Source organism: Rhinatrema bivittatum, chromosome 2 (genome assembly GCF_901001135.1).
Source record: "Rhinatrema bivittatum chromosome 2, aRhiBiv1.1, whole genome shotgun sequence".
In the NCBI taxonomy this organism is placed as follows: Eukaryota; Metazoa; Chordata; class Amphibia; order Gymnophiona; family Rhinatrematidae; genus Rhinatrema; species Rhinatrema bivittatum.
In genome coordinates this window covers 36,657,388-36,682,906 of record NC_042616.1, presented here as the reverse complement: position 1 = coordinate 36,682,906, position 25,519 = coordinate 36,657,388, and the positions used below count along the sequence as shown (strand labels likewise).

The 25,519-nt window shown below is 47.6% G+C and overlaps 1 protein-coding gene across 1 annotated transcript in view; it reads left to right on the top strand.

The window, feature by feature from the left end:
• LOC115083836 (zinc finger protein 850-like) overlaps positions 1-25,519 on the top strand; it is a 92,639-nt gene that overhangs the window by 60,990 nt on the left and 6,130 nt on the right. Inside the window, exon 5 of the mRNA XM_029587862.1 lies at positions 3,794-3,799. Within this exon, the coding sequence (XP_029443722.1) occupies positions 3,794-3,799 (6 nt within the window). The remainder of the gene's footprint in view (positions 1-3,793; positions 3,800-25,519) is intronic.

Below are 25,519 nucleotides of genomic sequence, written 5' to 3'. Positions count from 1 at the left end.
CTCATAGGGGAGCTGTTCCATTCCCTTTATCATTTTGGTAGCCCTTCTCTGTACCTTCTCCATCGCAATTATATCTTTTTTGAGATGCGGCGACTAGAATTGTACACAATATTCAAGTTGCGGTCTCACCATGGAGCGATACAGAGGCATTATGACATTTTCCATTTTATTCACCATTCCCTTTCTAATAATTCCCAACATTCTGTTTGCTTTTTTGACTGCCGTAGCACACTGAACCGATGATTTCAATGTGTTATCCACTATGACGCCTAGATCTCTTTCTTGGGTAGTAGCACCTTATATGGAACCTAACATTGTGTAACTATAGCATGGGTTATTTTTCCCTATATGCATCACCTTGCACTTGTCCACATTAAATTTCATCTGCCATTTAGATGCCCAATTTTCCAGCCTCACAAGGTCTTCCTGCAATTTATCACAATCTGTTTGTGATTTAACTACTCTGAACAATTTTGTATCATCTGCAAATTTGATTACTTCACTCGTCGTATTTCTTTCCAGATCATTTATAAATATATTGAAAAGTAAGGGTCCCAGTACAGATCCCTGAGGCACTCCACTGTCCACTCCCTTCCACTGAGAAAATTGTCCATTTAATCCTACTCTCTGTTTCCTGTCTTTTAGCCAGTTTGCAATCCACAAAAGGACATCGCCACCTATTCCATGACTTTTTACTTTTCCTAGAAGCCTCTCATGAGGAACTTTGTCAAATGCCTTCTGAAAATCCAAGTACACTACATCTACCGGTTCAACTTTATCCACATGTTTATTAACTCCTTCAAAAAAGTGAAGCAGATTTGTGAGGCTCTTCGCTATTTTTGCCCCTCTTATCTTTCACTATACTCCTCTTCATGAACTCTGCTCATCAGGGAAGCCACTGTTATGTAACCGACCCTCTGGTTATGTTACCAGTAAGTCCTGGGTAAACTCAATTCAGCTACAGATAGTACAGTTAGAGGGAATAACTAGGGGAGGATCCACTCATTACAGCCCCGACGTCACCTTCTGTGGGTTTATAAGCAGCTCTCTACAGAAAGCTCAGGGCGGGGCAGCATTCATTTGGAGTTTTGGAGGAGGTTGGAGGTTTTTGTTCTGAGTTAGGATTGTGGCCTTCCTGAAGGCCTGGGCTCCACCTGGCCAGGGATATTTAGACTCCTGCAGCCCACTCCTTAGGCGCAGCGTAGTTGTACTGGATTACTTTGGGTTGTAAGAGATGTATGAGAGGTTTTAGGGGAAGCCTCTCTTTGGGGGTGCCTGGGTAGGGAAGACCTGTCCCACTGCGACCTGCCCAGGAAACAGAGGAACGGTGGTGATCCAACCACTGGAGTGTCCTCTGGAGTTCATTCTGAGTTGGGGAAGATAGACTTTTGTTGCCAGTAAGAAGATTTTTTGCCCCTTTCCTGCTTGGGATCTGGAATAACTGGAGCAGTTTGTTTCTAAGTGGATCCCTCCCATCTGGGATCCTGAGAGAAGGACAGAGATATAAAGAAGAATACCTTCTAAATGGACACCCATCTAGAGTCAAGTTTTACCAGTTTTGTTTTTCTTTTTCTCACCAGGATATCCTGTCACCTGGGGATTCCACATATCCACACCTTGGATGGTGGACGTTCCCTTGATCTGGTACTTGAGACTGTAATTGAAAAGCCACTGTGGTGCTGAGGACTGTGTTAATTGTGCTGTTTATCAATTCTGATTCACTTTTAGTAAAGGTTTTAATTTTAGACACTAAGGAAATGTGTCCAGTGTTTTATTGGCACTATAGCACACAGTGAACAAAAGGGCCAGAATACCCCTCTCCCAGGGACAAAGGTTAAAAGAGAAAGGCACCCCTAACACTCCGGGCCCTGAAATAATAACCTTTCCCCCCACCCAAACAAGGATCCAGATCCTGGGGGAAAGAGACTGTTTTAAGATTTAATCAGGAATGATTCCAGAACTGAAGAATAAAACATTCTTTCATGGCCCCTCCTGTAGCAATCTGCACCTGGCGATGGGGTTATAGTTACTTATGCCTTTCTTCTCTACATCCAACACCCAACTCCAGGCTTTCCACCTGGCTGCACTATATGCTTGGAATAGACTTCCTGAGCAGGTGCTTCGGGCTCTCTTCTTCCCTTATTTACATCTTAATCTTTGATTATATCACTTGCAGCCTTATTAATTTTAACCATTTTCTTAATAAAGGAAAGTCTGTTTTGTCCTATATGTTTGTCATGATTATATTGTATGCGCTACTGAGAAAGAACTGTCTCTTATGTGGTATTGTGCAGTGCTATAGAAGTGATAAGTAATAGTAGGGGTAGTACTGTACTGAGATGTTTCCATGTTAACAGGCAAACTGACATCTGCCCTGTACTCAGCTCCTCTGGGATATTGTTACTGAGGGACACCCCAACCCTGAAACCTGAGAGCAGCTGAGCAGTGCACGCTGGGATATTATTAATGAAGAACACCCCAACCTGGAACCAGAGAGCAGCTAAGCAGTGCATGCTGGGATATTGTTGCTGAGGGATACCCCAACCCTGGAACCAGACTAGGCAGTGCATGCTGGGAATATGGTTACAAGGTAATACCCAACCCTGGCTTTTTGACCAGAGAGAGAGCTGTAGAGCAGCTGTGCAGTGCATGCTGGGATATGTTTACTGGAGAACACCCAGCCCTGGCTTTTGCCTGGGTAATAGTAGAGACAGTTAATGGCAGCTGGGCTATCAGGAGCTGTCTGAGCCTGACCTAATCGCCTCTCCTAGCCGGGGAAGCTGAGCCTGAGCTGTAGACGAGTCACAGGGATCCTGCTGCAATCTTCTTCCCAGGCTGCTAAGGAGGAAGCATCTGTAGCTTTTTCCTCTCTGCAGAGGGATCCTGCTCGTCTTCAGCCCCAGGCTGCCAAATAGGAGCCAGTCCAAGACTTCACTGCAGAAGGAAAAGCTCCCACAGGCTTGAGAGATGCAGGTATTCTGATTTTCTGCCTGACCGTGAGATTCCTCTTTAAAAGGCCTAGGAACAATCTTTCAGAGATCTTGAGGACAACCTCCTTGGATATTAGAAAGAGTGGAGGAGTAACCTAGTGGTTAGAGCAGCAGGTTATGAACCAGGAGATCAGGGTTTGAGACCCGCTGCCATTCCTTGAGCAAGTCACTTTACCCTCCATTGCCTCAGGTACAAACTTAGATTGTAAGTCCTCTGAGGATAGGGAAATACCTACAGTACCTGAATGTGATCCGCTTTGAAGTGCTGAAAAAAGTGTAATCTAAATACTATGTGGGATTTTTTTCCCTGGTACATCCAGGGGAAGTGGTGAGAAGCTAAAAAGGTTTCCAAATTCAAGAACCTCTGGGACAGGCACAGAGTGAGGCCTAGAAGTGAGAATGTGACAATAAAACCTGAAAGTGAACAGGCTTTAAGCTATGAGAAATGAGCAGATTAGATATGGTTGGTGGTCCTTATCTCCCATCACTTTCTATATTTCAATGTATGTATAATGTAAGAGGAGGTAATACTTTTTCTTTTGCTAGTTCAGTCTGGTTCTTCCCCTCAGCAGACACTGGGGTATGTCACTGCATCAAAAAAGGCAAAAGCTGTGGAAGCAAGAACAATGACGAAGATGCAAAAACACTCCAAATCGGAGTCGCAGGCCTTATCGAGGCCATCAAAAGCATTGTTGCCAACTGTGTCATCGGGAAAGAAAAAAACTGCGTTGATATCCCATGCGCTCAATGCACCATGACGCGACGCTCCTCAAACAAGTGCGTCACCACGTGATATGCCTCAGATCGAGGTACTGCGACACAAAGTTCATCACTTCGATACCTCTTGATGCGACATGCCTCACAAGCACCATCCCACGATGCAAGAAAGGAGCAAAGCAACACATCAGGGAACAGGTCATTAAAAGGCACAACCAAAAGGGGCGCTCTTCTGCCGGCATCGGGAATGGCCGCATGAGAACGGAGCTCTCCCTCCCGGAACTTTAATAAATTAAAAAATCTAATCTTGAACCCCGGAACCCGGCTTGCCGAAATACCTAAGAGCCGCTATTACAGTCGAGATGGCGTCGAAGAGGAAAACTGCAGATTTAAAGAGGTTTTCATTTAGCAAAGTGCCGCCGAAGCTGGCTGATGAAGACGCGGACAGGCCCAAGCAGGCCACAATGGGCTGTGCCACAGTAAATTTACAAGATAGCGCCGGAGATCCTTTGCCAGATGGAAGCGAAGCTTCGCTGGTCACCCCACAACTAAGAGAAGAGATATGGGGTTGATTTCTGGAAATCAGGTCAGACCTTAAATTGCACAAAAAAGAACTATTAGCTTCTATAACTGAATTGAGGGAAGATTTTATAATGCTGGGTCACCGAGTCGATATCAATGTGTGCACGGATAACCACACGTTAGCGTTGAATAAATTAAATGCCTTCACAGCTCGATAGAAAATGAAGTTTCCAACCTTCAAGATAAGCTTGAAGACTTAGACAATAGGTCTCGAAGGTGTAATATCAGAATCAGGGGAGTACTTGATTCTGCCGATTATGCAAATGCGCAGGAGATGGCTGAGAAGGTGTGTAAAGCTATACTGCAGGAAGGAAACCTTCCAAATGGAGATGTGGCTACACCACCAAGGAACATTAAAATAGAACGGGCACATAGAGCTCTGGGCCCGAGGTCAGACGCCAAACCACGGGACATTATTATCTGTTTCCATAGCTATGTGGAAAAGATGCAAATACTGGAAGCCGCTAAAAAGAAAAACATCTGGTCATGGGAGGGCCACGCCTTAAGCATCTACCAAGATTTGGCATCCTCTACGCTGAGGTGGCGATTTGAACTATGCGAGGTAACATCCTTCCTGAGAGCTGAGAACATCCGCTATAGATGGACCTTCCCATTTGGCCTCCAATTCATGGTAAATGGTACGACTCACAGAGTAAAAACACTGACTGAGGCAGCAGAGGCCTTGGACAAGGCTGGATTTAGGTCGAACATCGCTACTGCCAAGCAACCGACTAAACCAGAGAATTGATGATCATCCACGCTGGCACAGAGTTGGCAAAGGAGGGAGGCGTTCAAGGAGACATTCTGAGGACTCGAGATCCGCCCTATCAGATCAGGGCTGGGAGGTCTATTCCTGACGCTTTCATGTGAGCTATCCCTCAAGGACTTATTTGAACATATCAGAAGACAGGGATGGACCTAATAATGGTCCTCTTCTCTTATATTGCTGCGGCTACAGGATTTGTTTTTTTCAAGGTTCCTACTGTTATCTTATTTCAATAGCTAAGTTGTTTATGAATGCTCTGCTTGTTCCGGGGGGAGAGGCCCAGATGGACCGTACCCGACGGCACTGGGTGCCCTCCACAGAAAGGAGATGACTGTGGTGGGCTGTGGTGGACGATGGTGGTGGTTGGGCGGTGTGAATCGGGGGGGGGGGGGTATGGGATGGGGGGGTCTCTTCAGGAAGATGTTTTAATAATGTCTGCATAATGGGGATGGTTTATGGATAGTGTGGGGATTACTCTATTGTTGTATGTGAGACCTTTTTGTATTTAAATCATGGCAATGGTAGAACACATTGTATCTGTCAATGTGAAAGGGCTAAACCACCATCATAAATGTTTTCTACTGGAACAGGAGCTACTGGCTAATAGAGCGACAATAGCAATGATACAAGAAATCCACATACGCAAAAGACATGAACATCTACTATCATTTAGGCAATTTTCCCACAGATACCTCTCGGCAAGTACTAAAGAAGTGAAATACATGGGTGTAGGCATTTTGATAGCAAGGGATTTAATACATGAGGTATTGGCCTTAATTAATGACCCCCAAGGGATATATGTTATTTTTAAACTGCATCTGGGAAGGAAATCATTACCTTAGTTTGCTTATATGCTCCTAATACAGGTCAGGGTCCCGTTTTTCAAGCCATGGATGCTTTGTTGGTAAAACATGCTGAAGAGCTTCTAATATTGGGGAGGGATTTTAATTTAATTTACAATCCTCTCATGGCACCCATCAATTTACATTCCTCTCAGGCACCCATCACTTTGCGGCAAGCATACCGATTCCTTAAAGCACTGATAACAAGGTGGGATCTGAAGAATGTATTGAGGCAAAGATATCCTAAATCCCGTAGCTACTCCTACTATTCTCATGCACATCAATCCTACTCTCGGATTGATTATTTTTTGATTGACCCTCAATTACAGAATAGAGTGACTAAGGTGAGCATAGAGTCCATCACCTGGACGGATCAAGCGCCTGTATGGATGGAGGTACAATTAGCTTCTCCCCATCCTGGACAAAGATTCTGGAGACTAAATAAAACATTATTAAAGGATATTAATTTTCTAATAAGATTAGAGGAGGGCCTTTGAGATTATTTTCAGTTAAATACTACTCTGGCTCATCCCCCCCCCTCCCCCCAATAATCTGGGAATGCTCCAAAGCTATTGACAGGGGTTTAATTATTTCCCAAGCAGCTTACTGTAAAAAACAAAAGGGGGAAAGAAGAGCACTATTATCCACGGAAATAGCTTATCTCACTCAGCTCCATCAATCCTCACAATGTCCTAAAGTCTACCGCAAGTTGACCAGTGCCAGGTCCTCCCTCCAGACCCTAGATGCTGAGGCTATTGCCTATGCATTAGAGATAACTAATTAGAGATTTATGAAGAGGGGAATAAGGCGGGTCGCCTCCTAGCTAGGTGCCTTCGCATAGTATTAGCTCAAAATAATATTTCCAAAATTAAAAAGTAAGAGGCTCTGTGCTCACGTCATCCGAAGACATTCCAAAGTGTTTCACTGATTTCTATGCATCACTGTATAGGGCAGAGGATTCAATTCTAGAGGCAGATATTGACTTATATTTAGAGACTGTATCACTAATGTCACTCATGTCGGAACAGCAGACTTTCTTAGACAGACCTATATGGGAGTTGGAGGTACTCTACGCCAGAGGTCCCCAACCTTTTTTGCACCAGGGACCGGCTTCAAGCAAGACCATTTTTCCATGGCCTGGCAGGGCGGGGTGGGGGTGGGGCAGGGGCGGGGCTTTGGTCATATGGGGGCAGGGTTATGGAGGGGGTTGGATTTTAGTGCACACTTATCATTTAATTATGACATTTATAATGTGAATGTGACTCAACTCACTATAGGTTCTCACATGCATGACACACTGACCCATAATCGTCACGGGGCTAGATGTAAAAGTACAGTTTGTATCCACGGGAACCCCCCTGACCCACAATAATGGATGTAAAGCAGAATTATGACATTCCCCATACAACTCACCCTACAAAAAAGATATTCTGGTTCTGGTGACATCTCAGTAACAGCAACTCAAACTCCTTCTACTTCCAGGCTCAATAGCCCTACTTATGAAAAGACAGCAGTTTACCACCAATGCATGTTCTCTTGAGAAAACACAACAAATAAGACTGATACAAACGCTTACATGCTAGCAAAATATCTCATCTCGGTAACAGACACAGAACCGACCTAACATACTCCCAGGATCTGTAGTAATGCACATAAACTAATCTGCACACAGTTACACCTGTATTATGGAATACACTCAAACAGGAGCAAACCTATCTATGAAAAGGCAACACTACAAATATTAAATCAGGTCCTAAAAACCAATACACCTCTTATTAGGAAAACAGAACTAGCAAGCAGCTATAGATCCCCACAGAGAAATAATTGTAAAACTATACTAATAAGCAGAATAAATGTTTCAAAACAGCTATGAACAGAATAACATCCAACAATTAAAAACTCATAAAAACTATTAAACATTCTCCAAACACCAATAAAATATTTAAAAAAAGCAGACATCACACAATTAAAATGGCAGTCAAGAAAAATAAACTTAAAAAGCCACCTTTACTTACCCCCTCCAGCAGCTCTCTTACTCCCCTTCCCTGCAGGCCGTGGCACACACCAGAAGCAGCAGTAGAAGCTAAGCTCTATACTCATGGTCCTCTTCCTTAATGCCCATGTCTCTCACACACACACACCATACCAGTCATGCCCTCATGACCAGTTTCTGTCTCTCACACACCAATCATCTCCCAGTCTTTGACAAACTCACCAGTCATCTTCCTGAACAGCTTCTCTCATGCCATACACACACACACACACAGGCTTCCCACTCCCGTGTTCTACTTACATATATGGGCTTCTCACTCTCATAATCACTTTCTCTGTCTCTCTCTCTCTCACACACTCACTCACCAGTCTCTCACTCCCATGCTTGTTACATATATGGGCTTCTCACTCTCATAATCACTTTCTCTGTCTCTCTCTCTCTCACACTCACTCACCAGTCTCTCATTCCCATGCTTGTTCTCTCCACATGCACAGGCTTCTCATTCCCATAATCACTTTCTTTCTCTCTCTCTCACACACACACACACTCACCAGTCTCTCACTCCCATGTTCTCTTTCAGATATACAGGCTTCTCCCTCCAATGATGTGTCTCACACACACCCAGGTTTCTCACTCCCATGCTCACTCTTCACATGCACAGGCTTCTCATTCCCATAATCACTTTATTTCTCTCTCTCACACCAGTCACCTGATCTCGCTCATGCATACACACACAGGCTTCCCACTCCCATGTTCTCTTTCAGATATACAGGCTTCTCCCTCCCATGCTGTTTCTCACACACACCCAGGTTTCTCACTCCCATGCTCACTCTCTTCACATGCACAGGCTTCTCATTCCCATAATCACTTTCTCTCTGTTACACACACACCAGTCTCTCTCATTTCCATGCCCACTCTCCACATGCACAGGCTTCTCATTCCCTGAATCACATTCTCTCACACCAGTCTTTTTCTCTCACACACACCGTCACCTTTCCAAGCAGTCTCTCTCTCTCATGCATGCACACTCACCCAGGTTTCTCACTCCTATGCTTTCTTTCACCCCCACAACACCAGGCTCCTTACGCCCATGCTTTCCCACATACCCAGACTTCTCACTTCCATGCTTTTTCTCTCTCTTACACACACACACACACACACACACAAATCAGTCACCTCCCTGACTAATGTCTCACACTCTCACATACACATCAGTCATCTCCCTGAGCAATCACTTTCATTGTCTCTCACATACACACACACACATCAGCTCTCTGACCAGTCAATCACACACAGGCTGGCTGGCTGGCTGCTTCTCTCTCTTTCTCTCACTCACTTCCTCTCCCCCCCCCCTCCCCCCCGGGAGCCCAAATGGGAGCTGCAGCAGCCCCCGCAGGCCAAGAAAGAGGAATCCCATCGGCCGCGAGAGACTCATGCTGCTGTCTCCTTTCTCGATTACCGGGTGCTTCTATTGCTCGGGGGCCGATGCTGCAGCCGCCGCTGCTACTTTATCACGCGGCACGGCTCTTTCTCCTTCCCGCGCACCGCTCTGTGTATCACTTCCTGTTCTGGGTCACGGGAGGGGGGAGCAGGCGCGGGAAGAAGAAAAGGCCAGCCGCGGGTACCACAGCTTTTTCTAGCACTGCTGCCATTCCCACTGGGCTGGAAGTGCTGACAGCCCGGCGGAAACGGCAGCGGGAGAGACCGGGAGCGCGCGACACACCTGCCGGTGCTTGGCGGTGCTGCGGACCGGCAAAAAACTCCCACGGCCCGGTCCCGGTCCGCGGACCGGTGGTTGGGGACCCCTGCTCTATGCCATAAAATTGCTGAAACCCGGCAAGTCCCCAGGTTTAGATGGTCTGTCAGGGGCTTATTATAAAAAATTTTAGCCCATGTAATCTCTGCACCTTTGACGGAAATGTTCAATTCCCTGAGGGAAAGTAGCTGCTTTGCGAACCATGCCAATGTAGCGGGAATTACAATACTGGCTAAGCTGGGGAGGGATCCCGCCGTGTGTGGGTCCTATAGACCAATTTAGACCTTAAACTACTGGTGAGAATCCTGGCGGAGAGACTAAAGGCAGTTTTACCTACCCTGGTTCATAACGATCAAGTGGGCTTCATCTCCGCAAGAATGGCAAGCGATAATATTCGAAAGGTGGTTGACCTTATAGACTGGTTTAAAGGCAATCACATTCCCTCTGTTTTATTAGCCATAGATGCTGAAAAGGCTTTTGACCTTGTCCACTGGCCATTTTTGTTTAAAGTACTGCAGAAAATGTGCCAGGACAACCGTCCACCGGCAGGCTAATCCACTCAGGAGTACTGCATCTGAGGGACCCCCGGCCTACTGGACCAGAAGGCTCGAGAGCGAAGACGAGGCGTGGCGTAGGAAAGAACATCAAGGAAGGCAGGAACACCAGGACGTAGGGGATCACCAAGACACCTGGACCTTACAAGGGCTCTGGCAGGTAGGAGCCTCCAGAGGGAAGACTCCACGACGAAGCAAGGCCAGGAACAGCAGACAGAGCAGCCCTTTATAGGGCTGGAGCAGGAAACAGTCATCAAGGTGGGGCCCAGACACTTCCTGGGCCTGGCACTTTAAATATTGAAGAAAGATGCGGCCGCGCGCCTAGGAGAAGAGCAGGAGCTGTGCAGGACCGCGGACAGCGGCCTGCACCGATGCACAACGTCAGAAGAGGCAGGGCTGGCCTGGGATGCAGGCCCGATGTCGGCAGCGGCTCCAGCAGCTGCAGGAGGCCCCGGGGGCTGCTCCAGCCGCCGGATGGCACCGGGGCTTGCGGCCTAGCGCCGTGAAGAGGCAGATGACGTCGGGGGCACTCCCAGCCCCGAAGAGGGTGGAAAGGTCCGTGGCTCCGGCCGCGGTGAAGAGTGGAAGCACGGGCGGCCCCCAGGCCGCATGGGCAGGCCGACGGCGGCATCCTGCCACGTCAGCGAAGAAACGTGGTGAGTCAGTGAGCCTGCCCGCGGGGGGACCCGCGGGCAGCGTTCAGAACATAAAAGGTAAACAGCTTAAGATACATTTTCTGAATGCTGGAAATTTAAAGGTATATTTTAAAACAACTGCATGGGCATCCATGTGCACGTGGTTCCCGGCGCTCGCATGTTATAAAATCAGTGCAGGAAATGTAAATGGAAGGGGGGGGGGGGGGGAGTGTTCTAAGAAACGCACAACGACATGATAGGGCCTTTCTCCAGTTCCTTCCCAGTCCGCACTAATAAAGGAGCAGACTGAGAGGGAACTCCCTAAACCCCCAACCTAACCTGCCTGCCTTTTCCCCTAACTACAGTTCTTTTTTTTGTTTACCACTAACATGCTCTACGTAGCAGCAGTAAGTTGTGCGGGCCAGCTGGCTGCCAGCGTGCACTTCAGTGGCACAGCACCTAATGGTGCTGTCCCGATCCTCCCATGCCCAGCCCGCCCTTTTTTTTCAAAGCCGGCTCTTCCGCGCATACCAAGTGCCATGACTGTTGGCCGCGGGCGACCGCAGCCGACCCAACTCACATCCTGCCATGCCTGGCTCCTCACTCCAGGTGAGCTTGCAGCTCTAGCCAGCTACTGTTACTGCTCCATTTCTGGTCCTCTCCACTCCACATGGCGACTAGGACAACGCCACCCCAAACTCCGACCACGGGCCTTCCTAGGCGCGCACGCATGCCATCTGTTCTCCACTTAAAGGACCAATGGCGGGAGCTCCTGGGCTGTCCCCTACTGATGACATCATTACTTTGGGATATTTATGCACCTCCTTTGGCCTATGCAAACTGACTTGGCAACGAGTTCCTTTACCTCTCTGGTGCTTGTTCCCGTTTCTCTGGACCCGCGGTTTGGACTCTGGCTCAGGTACCCGCTCCTCGGGGACCTGCTTGCGCTTCCTTTCATGAGACCTGGTCTCCGTGCTTACCCGCTCCTCGGGGTAGCCTCCGCGCTTCTCTCCAGAGGTCCTGTCTGCTCGCTTCCCCGCTCCTCGGGGTACTGTCTGCATTGCCAATCAGAGATCCCGTCTCTACGCTCCCTGCTCCTCGGGGCAGCCTCTACGTTACTTCATCAGAGACTTTGATTCTATGCTTCCCCGCTCCTCGGGGTACTGTCTGCATTGCCAATCAGAGATCCCGTCTCTACGCTCCCCGCTCCTCGGGGCAGTCTCTACATTACTTCACATGAGACTTTGATTCTACGCTTCCCCGCTCCTCGTGGCAGCCTTTTCGTCACTTCTCCAGGGACTTTGACTCTATGCTTCCCCTCTCCTCGGGGCAGCCTACGTTACTGCATCTGAGACTGGACTTAGCGCTTCCCCGCTCCTCAGGGTACTGTCTGCATTGCCAATCAGAGATCCCGTCTCTACCTCCCCACTCCTCGGGGCAGCCTCTACGTTACTTCACCTGAGACTTTGGCTGACTTCGTCAGAAACTCTGTTACTACTCCGTCCTGCTCCTCGGGGCACCTCGCAGTATACCTCATTGCAGGTCCTTGCGATCACGTGCCTGTGACGCAGACATTTCCTTCTCTACTGACTATAATTGTGTCCCTGCTACAGCTGGCCTCACCTCCCGATGGTGGAGACCTATGGGGTCCTACCCTTCAGGTAGCACCAACCTTCACCTCGGGCCATGGGTCCACGAAACCTACAAAACCTAACAGATTGCCAAGTCCATGGACCTGGCAGAGGTCTCAGCTTTACAGGCCATTCTTGGCCTGGCACAAAAGATCATCGGGCAACAAAAAACTTTGGAAATGCTAGCAGCAGCTATAGACAATCTGAGCATCCGCTTGGACGCCGCAGTGACCACGACGTCCTCCAAGCTCAACGCTTCTACCTCTTCTGTTCCTCATCCGACAGTTCCACTGCCAGCAATCTCACAATTCTCTGGGAACCCTCAGATGTGCAGAGGTTTCCTGAACCAGTGTAACATGCACTTTTGCCTGCAACTGGCCTACTTTCCAGGCATGATTACCAAGACCACTTACATCCTCTCTCTCCTGAATGATAACGCTTTGGCCTGGACCTCATCCCTATGGGAGTGTGCCGACCCGGTTCTACGAGATTTGCCTGGGTTCCTTGCTCTATTTCGCTTCGTCTTTGCTGACCCTGGCAGTCAATTCGCTTCTGGATCCATGCTTCTTCATCTCTGTTGGGGCACCCAGTCCTTGGAAGATTACGTCATAGAATTCCGGACACTGGCATCTGAACTCCATTGAGACCTTGATTGTTTCTGTTCTATTTTCCTCGACGGTCTGAGCACTTGCATCATAGATGAGCTGGCGACTTGTGAATTGCCCGCATCTTTAGACTCTTTAATCGACCTTGCAGATTGATCATCTCCAGAAATGTTCTCAGGAGATCCGAGCCTCCAGAGGATCTACGTCCAGCTCATCCCATGGTTGACGCTCTTCCTCCTCCAGGTTAGACTCGGACCAAAACAAAGCAGAGGAGGAACCCATGCAAATGGGCCAAAGCAAGCTTTCGCCCAATGAACGACGTCACCGTCAGCAGTCAGGTCTCTGCTTATACTGTTGCAAGTCCGGACATGCCTTAGCCACATGTCCCGTCTGTCCGGGAAACTCCCAGGCCTAGGTTCAGCAGGAGGACTGCTCCTAGGCCTGACTTCCCCTTCTCCTCCATTGACCTTGCCTGTCTCCATCAAGCTGGATAACCAAGAGTTCCATACCCTGGCTCTTGTGGCCTCTGGTGCTGGTGGTAATTTTATTTTAAAACAATTGACGGAGCATCTCCAGATTCCCATCATCCGCTCCCCATTACCTCTTCTTCTTTCATCCATTCATGGAGAGCCATTGCCCGGTCAAGTCACTCACACCACAGCTCGTATTCTTCTCTGCACTGATTCCTTGCACGTGGAGTCCATCACCTTCCACATTCTAGATAAGGCCATACATCCTGTGGTTTTAGGCCTGCCATGCATACCCCTCAGTTTGACTGGGCCACTCTACAACTTTCTCGCTGGGGATCTTTTTGCCATTCCAATTGCCTGGAGCCTGTCTTGCCTCTACCCTGCCTGAGTACTTCTGTTTTGCCTCCTGAACTTCCTCCACAATATTCTTCCTACACAGACGTATTCTCCAAAAAGGCTGCGGACACGCTGCCTCCCCCACATCAAACCTACAATTGCGCTATTAACTTACTACCCAACACCGAACCTCCTCGAGGAAGGATTTACCCATTATCGCTCACCAAAACTCAGGCCATGTCAGAGTACATCCACGAGAACCTGGCCAAGGGGTTCATTCGACCCTCCAAATCTCCCACTGGAGCAGGTTTTTTCTTTGTGGGGGAAAAAAGATGGATCACTCCACCCTTGCATTGATTACCGTGGTTTGAACAAGATCACCCTGAAAGACAGCTACCCACTACCTTTAATTTCTGAACCTTTTGATCACCTCCAGGGAGCGAAAATTTTCTCCAAATTGGATCTCAGGGGAGCCTATAATCTGGTTCGTATCCGCAAAAGAGATGAATGGAAGACAGCTTTTAATACCCGAGACGGCCACTTTGAATACCTTGTGATGCCGTTTGGTCTTTGCAACGCCCCAGCTGTGTTCCAAAATTTAATGAATGAGGTCTTCGGGGATATGTTATATCAATGCGTTGTGATGTATCTCGATGGCATTCTGGTGTTCGCTAAGGACCTTCAGAGTCACCATCACAATGTCTCTCTAGTCCTCCAGCGCCTTTGAGACAACCAACTTTATGCCAAACTCGAAAAGCGTTCTTTCAAGCAGGAGACCGTTCCCTTTCTTGGCTACATAGTCTCCAGTCAAGGGTTCAGAATGGATCCTCAGAAGTTGAAAAGCATTCGAGATTGGCCTCAGCCTACGGGACTTCGCTCCTTACAGAGATTCCTTGGCTTTGCCAATTACTAACGCTTGTTTATCCATCGTTACTCTACCTTGACCGCGCCACTTATGGCAATGACCTGCAAGGGGGCCAGTCCTTCTCACTGGTCACCCGAGGCCATGACCACCTTCCAGGACCTCAAGACCACCTTGCTCCATGAGCCGAGTCTCCATCATCCGGATCCCAGATGGCCATTCATAGTCAAGGTTGATGCCTCCGACATGGGAGTAGGGGTGGTCCTAAACCAGCACTCAACTACTCATACCCTACATCCATGCTCCTTTTTCTCCAGACGCTTCTCTCCTGTGGAGTGTAACCATGCCATAAGTGATAAGGAGCTGCTGGCTATTATGCTAGCTTTCGAGGAGTGGCGTCCCTGGCTCGAGGGAGCTCAGCATCAGATACGGTGTATACAGACCACAAAATCCTTGAGTATTTACACCGAGCTCAATGTCTGAATCATCGCCAGGCCTGCTGGGCCCTCTTTTTTACTTGGTTTAATTTCCTGCTGCGCTATCATCTGGCCAACCAGAATTGCCGAGCCGATGCCCTCTCTAGATCCCTCATTCCGGAGGATGTTCCAGACTCTCAGCGACATATAATTGATCCTGCTAAGGTCATTCTAACTGCCACATTCCTGGTGCTGCCTGGGAAGATGGTGGACCCACGTCAGTTACGCCTGAGGGTTCTTTGTTGGGCTCATGACTCCCTTTTTGCAGGACACCCGGGACAGTCCAGGACCCTGAACACTCTCCAGCAGTTCTACTGGTGGCCCACCATGAAGAAATGTGCACAGGTCTAAGTGGAGTCATGTGCCACTGGCGCACGCCATAAGCCTCCATTGGGAAGCCCGTGGGATCTCTTGCAAGCTCTACCTGTCCCGAGAGAGCCATGGACCCAAATTGCGACAGATTTTATTGTGGTCCTTCCTCCCTCTGGGGGCAACAACACCATTTGGGTCACCGTCAACCATTTTTCCAAAATGGCCCTCTTTGTGGCCCTGCCGGGCCTCCCATTGGCATCTCAGCTCACACAACTGTTCATCTGTCACGTGTTCCAGCTTCACGGACTTCCTAAACATATACATATACTTCCTAAACAATTTACTGCCCGATTCTGGAGGTCCCTCTGCAAGAAGTTAAATGTCTCTCTAGACTTCACCTCCGCCTATCACCCCCAAGCCAATGGGCAAGCGGAGAGGACTAACAGGACTTTTAAACAATTTCTTCGGGCCTATGTTCAGCTTCGGCAAAATGATTGATCTGACCTACTTCCCTAGGCCGTGTTTGCCTTGAATTCACATCCATCTTCTTCAACTGGCTCATCACCATTTCAAGTAGTCTATGGACGCCAGCCTCTTCCTCCTCTACCACTTCTGTTGTCCGTTTAGTTACCAGCGGCCCAGTCGACCGCCCAGGAGTTGCACCAACTATGGAACAGCACAAAGCAGTTACTACAGAAAGCGGTCTATAGGGCTAAAAAGTTCTTTGACACTCATCACTGTGAAGGCTTAATGGACCCTTGGTCTGACCCAGCATGGCAATTTCTTATGTTCTTAAGCTCCCCAGTTTAATCTGAGCGACAAGGTGTGGCTCAGTACTCAGTTCATCCATCTCAAATTCCCTTCTTCTCGCTTCGCTCCCAAGTACATTGGTCCCTTCCCGGTGGTTGCCGTTTGGGGCCAGTCACTTACAAACTTCTGCTTCCAGCCTCCCTTAAGATCCACAGTGCCTTTCATGTATCTCTGTTAAAACCCTTGGTACTATCGGGTTTTTCCAAGAAGCCGCCGGATCCTCAACCTGTGACCTCCGAAGTGGATGAGATTTACCAAGTTCAAGATGTTCTTGATGTGCAAAAAAGTGGAAAGAAATGGGAGTACCTCCTGTCTTGGGAGGGTTTCGGTCCAGAAGAAAATAGCTGGGAGTCTGCCACCAATATCCTGGATAAGGATCTCATCAAGAAAATCCATGTTACACACCCTTTGAAACCCAAACCACAGGGGGAGGCTTTAAAAGGGGGGGTACTGTTATGACTGTTGGCTGCGGCCAACTCAACTCACATCCTGCTATGTCTGGCCCCTCACTCCAGGTGAGCTTGCGGCTCTAGTCAGCAACTGTTGTCGCTCCATTTCTGGTCCTCTCCACTCCACATGGCGGCTAGAACACCGCCGACCCACACTCCAACCCTGGGCCTTCCTAGGCGCGCACGCACGCCATATGTTCTCTACTTAAAGGGCCAATGGCGGGAACTCCTGGGCCATCCCCTACTGATGACATCATTACTTTGGGATATTTATGCACCTCCTTTGGCCTATGCAAACTGACTTGGCAATAAGTTCCTTTACCTCTCTGGTGCTTGTTCCCGTTTCTCCGGACCCGCAGTTCCAGCCTTGGATTTCCTCACTCAGATTTGGACTCTGGCTCAGGTACCCGCTCCTCGGGGGCCTACTTGCGCTTCCTTTCATGAGACCTGGTCTCCATGCTTCCCCGCTCCACGGGGTAGCTTCCTCGCTTCTCTCCAGAGGTCCTGTCTGCTTGCTTCCCCGCTCCTCGAGGTAGTGTCTGCATTGCCTATCAGAGATCCCATCTCTACGCTCCCCGCTCCTTGGGACAGCCTTTATGTCACTTCTCCAGAGACTTTGGCTCTATGCTTCCCCGCTCCTCAGGGCAGCCTCTACGTCACTTCACCAGAGACTTTGACTCTACGCCTCCCCGCTTCGCGGGGCAGCCTACATCACTGCATCTGAGATTGGCCTTTGTGCTTCCCCGCTCCTCGGAGCAGCCCCTACGGCACTACGCCAGAAACTCTGTTGCTACTCCATCCTGCTCCTCAGGGCACCTCGCAGTATACCTCAGTGCAGGTCCTTGCGATCACGTGCCTGTGACGCAGGACATCTCCTTCTCTACTGACTATAATTGTGTCCCTGCTGCAGCTGGCCTCGCCTCCCAACGGTGGAGACCTGTGGGATCCCACTCCTCAGGTAGCACCAACCTCCACCTCGCGCCAAGGGTCCACAAAACCCACAAAACCTAACACCGAGAGATAGCTAATGACCACAGACCTTTGAAAAGGCCCGTGGCACGCACATGGCCTGGCCATGCGTGTATCTCCTGGTTGTCGCGCATACCGGCTTTTAAAAATTGGGCCTTTCGGACCTAGGTCAGAGAGGGAGTGAAACGTAACTCACATTTGTGGTGTGCCCAGTGTGGTAGTGTGTAGCTGCTTCTGCCACCCTAGGCACTGTGACAGAATAACTTTGGCCACAAGAAAGGTGAATTTACTTCATATTGGACCCAGGAGTTTAGTTTCCAGTAAGGTCTCACGGCAGGCACTTACAGCTGAACAGTAAACTGGAGCAGTGCATCCGAACTTTGGTGTACAGTTTAACTGTAGATGCCCGATCTAGGGAGCTGCTTACACATTGCTCAGCTTCCTGTATTTGCTTACTCCAGGGAGCAAAATCGTGCATTCAAACCCATTTTTGAAGAATGGCAAATAAATTCAAAGCGTAAAATGCTGTATAGGGGGACACCTCCAAATGTACAGGACACCCAAGTCAGATGCACAGCAGCAAAGTGCATTCTATTCAGCTGAAGGTGCCTTCCCCAGAGAGCTTATGTTTTGTTCGGCTGTAGATGCAAACCCCAGAGGGCTTAAACTGGAAATGGAATTCCTTTTTGGTTTTATATGGAGTAAACTTACATTTCTGGTAGCTAAAATTATTCTACTACTGTGCCCAGTGTGGTAGAAATAACCAGACACTACCACGTGGGTAGAGCAATGGAACACATAGGCACAGGAATAGAATATCATGGGCACTAGAAATGTGAGTTAACTTTTACTCCTCCTCAGGCCAAGGAGTTAACAAAACACAGGAATAAGCAGGTAAGTGCTCCAAGTTGGAAGGGGTGTGACCAAAATGGCCTTGCATGTAGGACTGGCCTTGGGCACGCACACTTGGGCAGAATCTCACAAGCAAGGTCATTTGAGTTTTCTTGTGTTTATCTTTGTGACTTTTGCAACAGGAAAAAAAAAACAACAGGGATCTGGTTCTCGAAGTATTTTTTCTGAGGCCGCTGCAATTAAGGGTCCCTTACTCTGCATGAAGGAAAGTTTCCAGAGCTCGAGCTCTGCGACCTGCTCAGGTTTTCTGGCTCACAGGTCTGCTGATCTCCTCCAGGGCCTGTGCAGAGCTGAGGGAAAGCCTTTCCCTGTCCCTGACCTCCTGCTGGCTATGTGCTCCTCTATTCCAGCCTGGAATTTCCAGGGGCAGTTCCTTCAGTTTACAGAGCATGTGGACTGCCCTCAAGCATGGCTGCTGGAAAGCCAGTGTGTCCAACTGAGCATGCTCCGTGCCCTTCTCTCTTAAGTCTTTGTAAAGGGAAACTCACTATTCAAATGCAGTCTGGGGATAATGCAAAGTCCACCTGGCCCCCGGTGTGATGTCATCAGTCTGCCAACATCAGGAAGAGGAACTGCCCTGTGCTGGAGGTGGACACAAACAGATTTTTCTTCCTTCATTAGATTAAAAGCTGGAAACCAGAAAGCTTTAGCCTCAAATCTCAGCTTCTGCCCTTCTCTGCCCCTCCTCCTTCCCCTTGTATCAGCCCCCTGAACTGCACTGCAAGATGCAAACACTCAGCTCTTCCCCTGCCTGAGAAAGAGCCCCCAACTCATTTGTTAAACTGAAAGCAGCAAAAGCAGAGAGGAAAATGCCTGCAGGAGCTTCTGCTCAGGTAGGAGATTGCCCCCAACTTCCTGCCCTCTCTGTACAATCCCTGCTGCAGCTTTCTAACCTGGGACACTGCAGAGTCAGTCCTGACTTTAATAGGACCCCAAGCAGACCTGGGGTGCAGAAAAGACACTTTGGGACCCTCCTGAGTGTAAGGAGGGAGATCAGGAATCCCACAAAGCCAGACTTTGTATCCCAGGTCTGTGTGTTACTGTTTTCTTTTCATATTCTTTTATTATCTTGCTCTGGGACTGTGTTATGTGACTGAATTATTTACAGCCAGAAACCTCTGCCCCCGCCCTGCTGAGCCCCAGCACTGATGGATGAGATGCAAAAGGAGGTGAACAAGTTTCTGGTTTCTGTTTCAGGTCCCAGTAAGCTTTGAGGATATCGCTGTCTGTTTCTCCCAGGAGGAGTGGGAGGATTTAGAAGAATGGCAGAAGGAGCTTTACAAGGAGGTGATGAAGGAGAATTATCAGATGCTCAGCTCACTGGGTAAGAAGGGACCTTTTTTTTTTTTTTCAGAAAAATATTTTTGGAAGGGGGAAAAACAGAATATTATTTGATTATAAATTGAGTGAAAGCCTCTGTTATTGCAGCTCACTCTAATCCAGGTCTTTTCTGCAATATTTTCCAACATAAAAGCTTGAGAGAGAGAGAGGAATGAATGACATCCTGGCCAGAAAGAGAGAGGCTAAGAGGGTGAGGCAGAAAGAAAGAAAGAAGAGGCTTAAACTGGAAATGATAAAGTCCCAAGAGAAAGGTAGAAAGGGGTAAATAAAATATGTGGAGGAGGAAGAGAGTGAAGGGAGCTGAAGGAGGAGGGAAAGAAGGATGGGTGAGAGGGACAGGACAATGGTAGAAGATAAGGAGTGAATAAATAGGAGAGGGATGGGAGAAATGCAGGGAGGTAGGAGGAGAGAATGAAGGGAATGTGAGAGGGCAGGAGGGAAGGGGAGGGGAAGAGGTGGGTTTGATAGAGGTCACAGATAGGGTAAAAGGATGGAGGAGAGAAAAGGGAACAATTTAGTTATGAAGGAGAAAGAATGGAAAGAGAGAGAGTTTATTTTTATTTATTTATTTAAAGTTTTTTGTATACTGACATTCGTTGAGGGTAAAGGTGAAATATAGGAGGATCTATTTATTTATTTATTATTTTTATATACCGTCAATCTGTAGACAATCTTAACGGTGTAGAATAAATAAAATGCACATCAGGAAACAATAAATTAACAATCAGGTGAAATAATACAATGAAATAAAACATAGTAAAAAGATAAAAGTAAACTAACAGAATAAGCTAAAATAACATTAAAAAGTCAAATAAAATAATTTATAGTAGCTGAGCCTGAAATTAGATTTGACCATAATTTTCAACCATCGTAGGCTTTTTTAAATAGCCAAGTTTTAAGGTTTTCCATAGTCTTTTTGAATCCTGAGCTCATCTGGTAATGAGTTCCACAGTTTAGGGCCTGCAACAGAGATTGCTCTCTCTCCGACTTCAGGCAAGTGCGCTGCTTTTATGGAAGGGATTGCGAGCCGACCTTGATTTGCAGACCTGAGGTTCCTTTCAGGTGTATGTAAATGAAGGCCATTCGCTTCTGTCACAGTTTAGTGCTTTGTGTGTTATGCATAGACCTTTATGGTCAATTCTGGATTTAATAGGAAGCCAATGTAGGTCTATCAAGGTGGGAGTGATGTGATCCTATCTCTTTCCTCCACACAAGACACTAGCGGTGTTCACATTTTGAAGTTTGCAGGTAAACCAAAAAGAAGAGCGTTACATTATTCAATTGTGGGAAAAAAGCAAGGGCCGATGCAATAAATTTGCGTAGAAAGCAGGTGCTGAACAGTCAGCGCCCGCGTTCTTAACACGCCCCAGGTGCCCGCATGCCATGCAATATTTAAATTAGAGGGTCGCGCTGGTAAGGAGGTGCTAGGGTTGCTTTCGCGCCCCTAACGCCTCCTTGCTAATGTGAACCCGATTGGTGTTGGCAGTCTGCCGGTTAGGAAAACTGGTGCCGAGTTTATCAGCGTCTGTTATCCTAACCACCGCACAGCCAGGGTGTTCAGGAACCAGTCGCTTGTCATTCGAGCCTCTGTTTCCTGCACCCGACCGCCAGTGTTTTGTTTTGTTTTTTTAACTTTTTAAATTAACTTTATTTAACTTTGTTTTTCCTCCTACTTAATTTCGCAACGATATTAGGTAGGAGGCAGTACAAAAAAAGCAGTATTTTCTGCTTTTCTGTACTGGTTTAAGGAGTCCTAGATGCACATTTTTTTATTTATTTTTTTTGCATCTGGAGTGAATGCTAATAGCCTCAGTCACAGGCATTTGCACGTGATTAGCGCTATGAGACTCACTCCGCGTGTGGATGCACGTTGAATAGGCGCTATGTTGTGTTTTCTCTTTACCAATAACTTACAATGTAATATGCTGTTTCAATTGTAAACCGGAGTGAAGGCTCTAGCTAAACTTCGGTATATAAAAACATATAAATAAATAAATAAATAATCCCCTTATTGCATTAGGGGATTCATTAGCGCCTATTCAATTCGCGTCTGACTGCCGGTTACACAGTGCTCAGCTGAGCGCACCGTATTGCATCGGCCCCAAGGTTTGTAAAACGGTTCTGAAATCATTGAATTCAGCGGCAGCTGTCAGCGAGTTTGACAGCCGACGCTCAATTTTGCTGGCGTCGGTTCTCACACCCACTGTCAGCCATGCTGACAGCCTCAATTTTGCCGGTGTCCGGGTTGGAAACCGGATGCCGGCAAAATTGAGAGTCCGGTTTTCAACCCGCGGGCCCATTTAACTTTTTTTTTTTTAATTATTTTTAACTTTTGGGGCCTCCGACTTAATATTGCCAAGATATTAAGTTGGAGGGTGCACAGAAAAGCAGTTTTTACTGCTTTTCTGTGCACTTCCCTGGCGCCGGCAGAAATTAACGCCTACCTTTGGGTAGGCACTAATTTCTGTATCGCGTGGGAATGACTAATAGGGCCATCAACATGCATTTGCATGTTGCGGGTGCTATTAGTCTCGGGGCGGGGGGGGGGGGGGGGTTGGACGCGTGTTTTCGACCCCTTACTGAATAAGGGGTAAAGCTAGCGCATCGAAAACGCGCGTCCAAATGCCTGACAGTGACTAAGAGAAACCTAATGCAGCTTTTTTACCCCAGGAACAGGCTGCCCGACCGTCACCCCTGAGATTATATCCCACATTGAACGAGGGGAAGAGCCGTACATCAAGGATGAGCCGGGATCAGAGCAAAGAGAAACTGGAAAAAACAGCTGCTCAGGTGAGTGCAGGAATAAGAGAGACTGGGGTAAAACTGTTGAGCTGGAGAGTGGAAGGAGCAGTGGGAACAGGTAACCCATGTGATTGAGTTTGTCTGGAAGGCAGCACAGGGGACCCTGGAGAGTCACTAGCTCCGCAGAAAAAGCATTCCTAAGTATCGGACCTGCATAGGAAACTGCCCTGGAACATGTTTGTTGCTTCTTTTATTCACAAAGCCAAGTGACAACATGTAAATATGCCCCTGATGATCTAAGCCAATGAGCTGGATCACAGAACACATTTTCCTTCCAAGAGGCTCAGCTGAATCTTAATAGAAAATATTTACATAAAATAATCAACACCTTAAACTGAACACGCCATGGAATGGGCAGCCCATGTAAATTAATCAAAGCAGGTGTGATATGAACACTTGGAGCCAGTCCATCAATAATTCTGGCTGTAACGTGTTGTACCAGCTGCAGTGCATGAAAACAGTTCTTTTGCAAAACATGTGAAGAAGCTATTACTGTCGTCCATGTAGCCAAAAACAATTGCCTGCACCAATGTAAAAAACAAAAATTCCCAAGGCAACATATATTTTAACAGACGCGACACCATGAGCTTATAAAATGCTCTGACAGACTTGTGTTAAGTGGGCCTGAAAAGACAACTGAGAGTCAAAATGAGTCCCAAATTGTATGCCTCAAAAACAGTAGCGAGCCTAAAGCCCTCCTATATAATATGCAAAATTTTACCACGAGGTCGGGATTTCCCAAACCATAACAAAATGTGGAATTTAACACCAGATAATTACTGAGTAATCATAAAGTCACAGCATCAAGGCATTGTTTAAGTTCCATTGATTGATTATTATACCAACATCTGCACCATTATTGTCCTCTGTTAAGATTATTACAGAGCTTTGGGGCTGGACATGAGAAAGGTCTGTACTGGAGGGAACTGAGTGGGATCTTGCATGCTGTTCTACCCAAGATGGTAGAGTAGAAAGAAAGAAACAAAAACATCCTGACCTGGATAAGGAGATATCTTGCAGGGATTCCTGTTCTGTGGATGGCAGCGGGGATGTATCCTTAGCAGTGTAAATAGAATAACGGGGCAGAGAGGATGCTCTTTTTCTGCCATCTTCAGTTAATTTACTACAAAACTGCAGAGACCCCTTTACAGCTCCTCTTGAGATCTTTCTAAACACTCAGATGGTTTCTTTTATGAGCAGCAACAAACTTTGGAAAAGGGTCAGGATTTCAACCAGAGACTCGGGGATTTTGCATCAATTGCAAGGTCTCCAGGGAGCCTCATTAGGTTCAGCTCCAGCCACTTCAATTCCTCGGTAAGCCTGCAGGGAACAGGAGGCGAGGGGGGAGTGCACAATCTGCAGCTGTGATCCAGGACTTGGGACTCCCTCAGCTAAGGGGAGAGTGAGGGGTGCACAAGTCAGGGAGCTGTGACTTAGATTAACCATTGTTCCCTTGCAGGTAATTACGAAATTAACTTTATTTATACCACACAAATTTAAAAGACTTTACTTTGTGCATAACTACTTCCTTTACTATCTAAACTAACTAAGAACATAACAATATTAAGATGCAGATGCCCCTAACACCAAGCTGGGACACTGGGTCAGTGCTGGATCAGAGGGAAGAGTGCTCCTAACACCATGCTGGGACACTGGATCAGTGCTGGATCAGAGGGAAGAGTGCCCCTAACACCATGCTGGGACACTGGGTCAGTGCTGGATCAGAGGGAAGAGTGCTCCTAACACCATGCTGGGACACTGGATCAGTGCTGGATCAGAGGGAAGAGTGCCCCTAACACCATGCTGGGACACTGGGTCAGTGCTGGATCAGAGGGAAGAGTGCTCCTAACACCATGCTAGGACACTGGGTCAGTGCTGGGTCAGAGGGAAGAGTGCCCCTAACACCGTGCTGGGACATGGGGTCAGTCCTGGCTCAGAGGGAAGAGTGCCCCTAACAACATGCTGGGACACTGGGTCAGTGCTGGATCAGCGGAAAGAGTGCCCCTAACACCGTGCTGAGACATTGAGTCAGTCCTGGCTCAGAGGGAAGAGTGCCCCTAACACCATGCTGGGACACTGGGTTAGTGCTGAATGAAAGGGGGACGTGATCTTTAACACCGTGCTAAACATTGGGTCATTACCAAAATGCTGCATACAAGAGAAGGGCTACCAAAATGATAAGGGGACTGGAACAGCTCCCCTATGAGGAAAGACTAAAGAGGTTAGGACTTTTCAGCTTGGAGAAGAGATGGCTAAGGTGGGATATGATAGAGGTGTTTAAAATCATGACAGGTCTAGAACGGGTAGATTTGAATCGGTTATTTACTCTTTCGGATAATAGAAAGACTAGGGGGCACTCCATGAAGTTAGCATGTGGCACATTTAAAACTAATCGGAGAAAGTTGTTTTTTACTCAACACACAATTAAACTCTGGAATTTGTTGCCAGAGGATGTGGTTAGTGCAGTTAGTATATCTGTGTTTAAAAAAGGATTGGATAAGTTCTTGGAGAAGAAATCCATTACCTGCTATTAATTAAGTTGGCTTATATAATAACCACTGCTATTATTAGCAACGGTAACATGGAATAGACTTAGTTTTTGGGTACTTGCCAGGTTCTTATGACCTGGATTGGCCACTGTTGGAAACAGGATGTTGGGCTTGATGGACCCTTGGTCTGATCCAGTATGGCATGTTCTTATGTAACTGC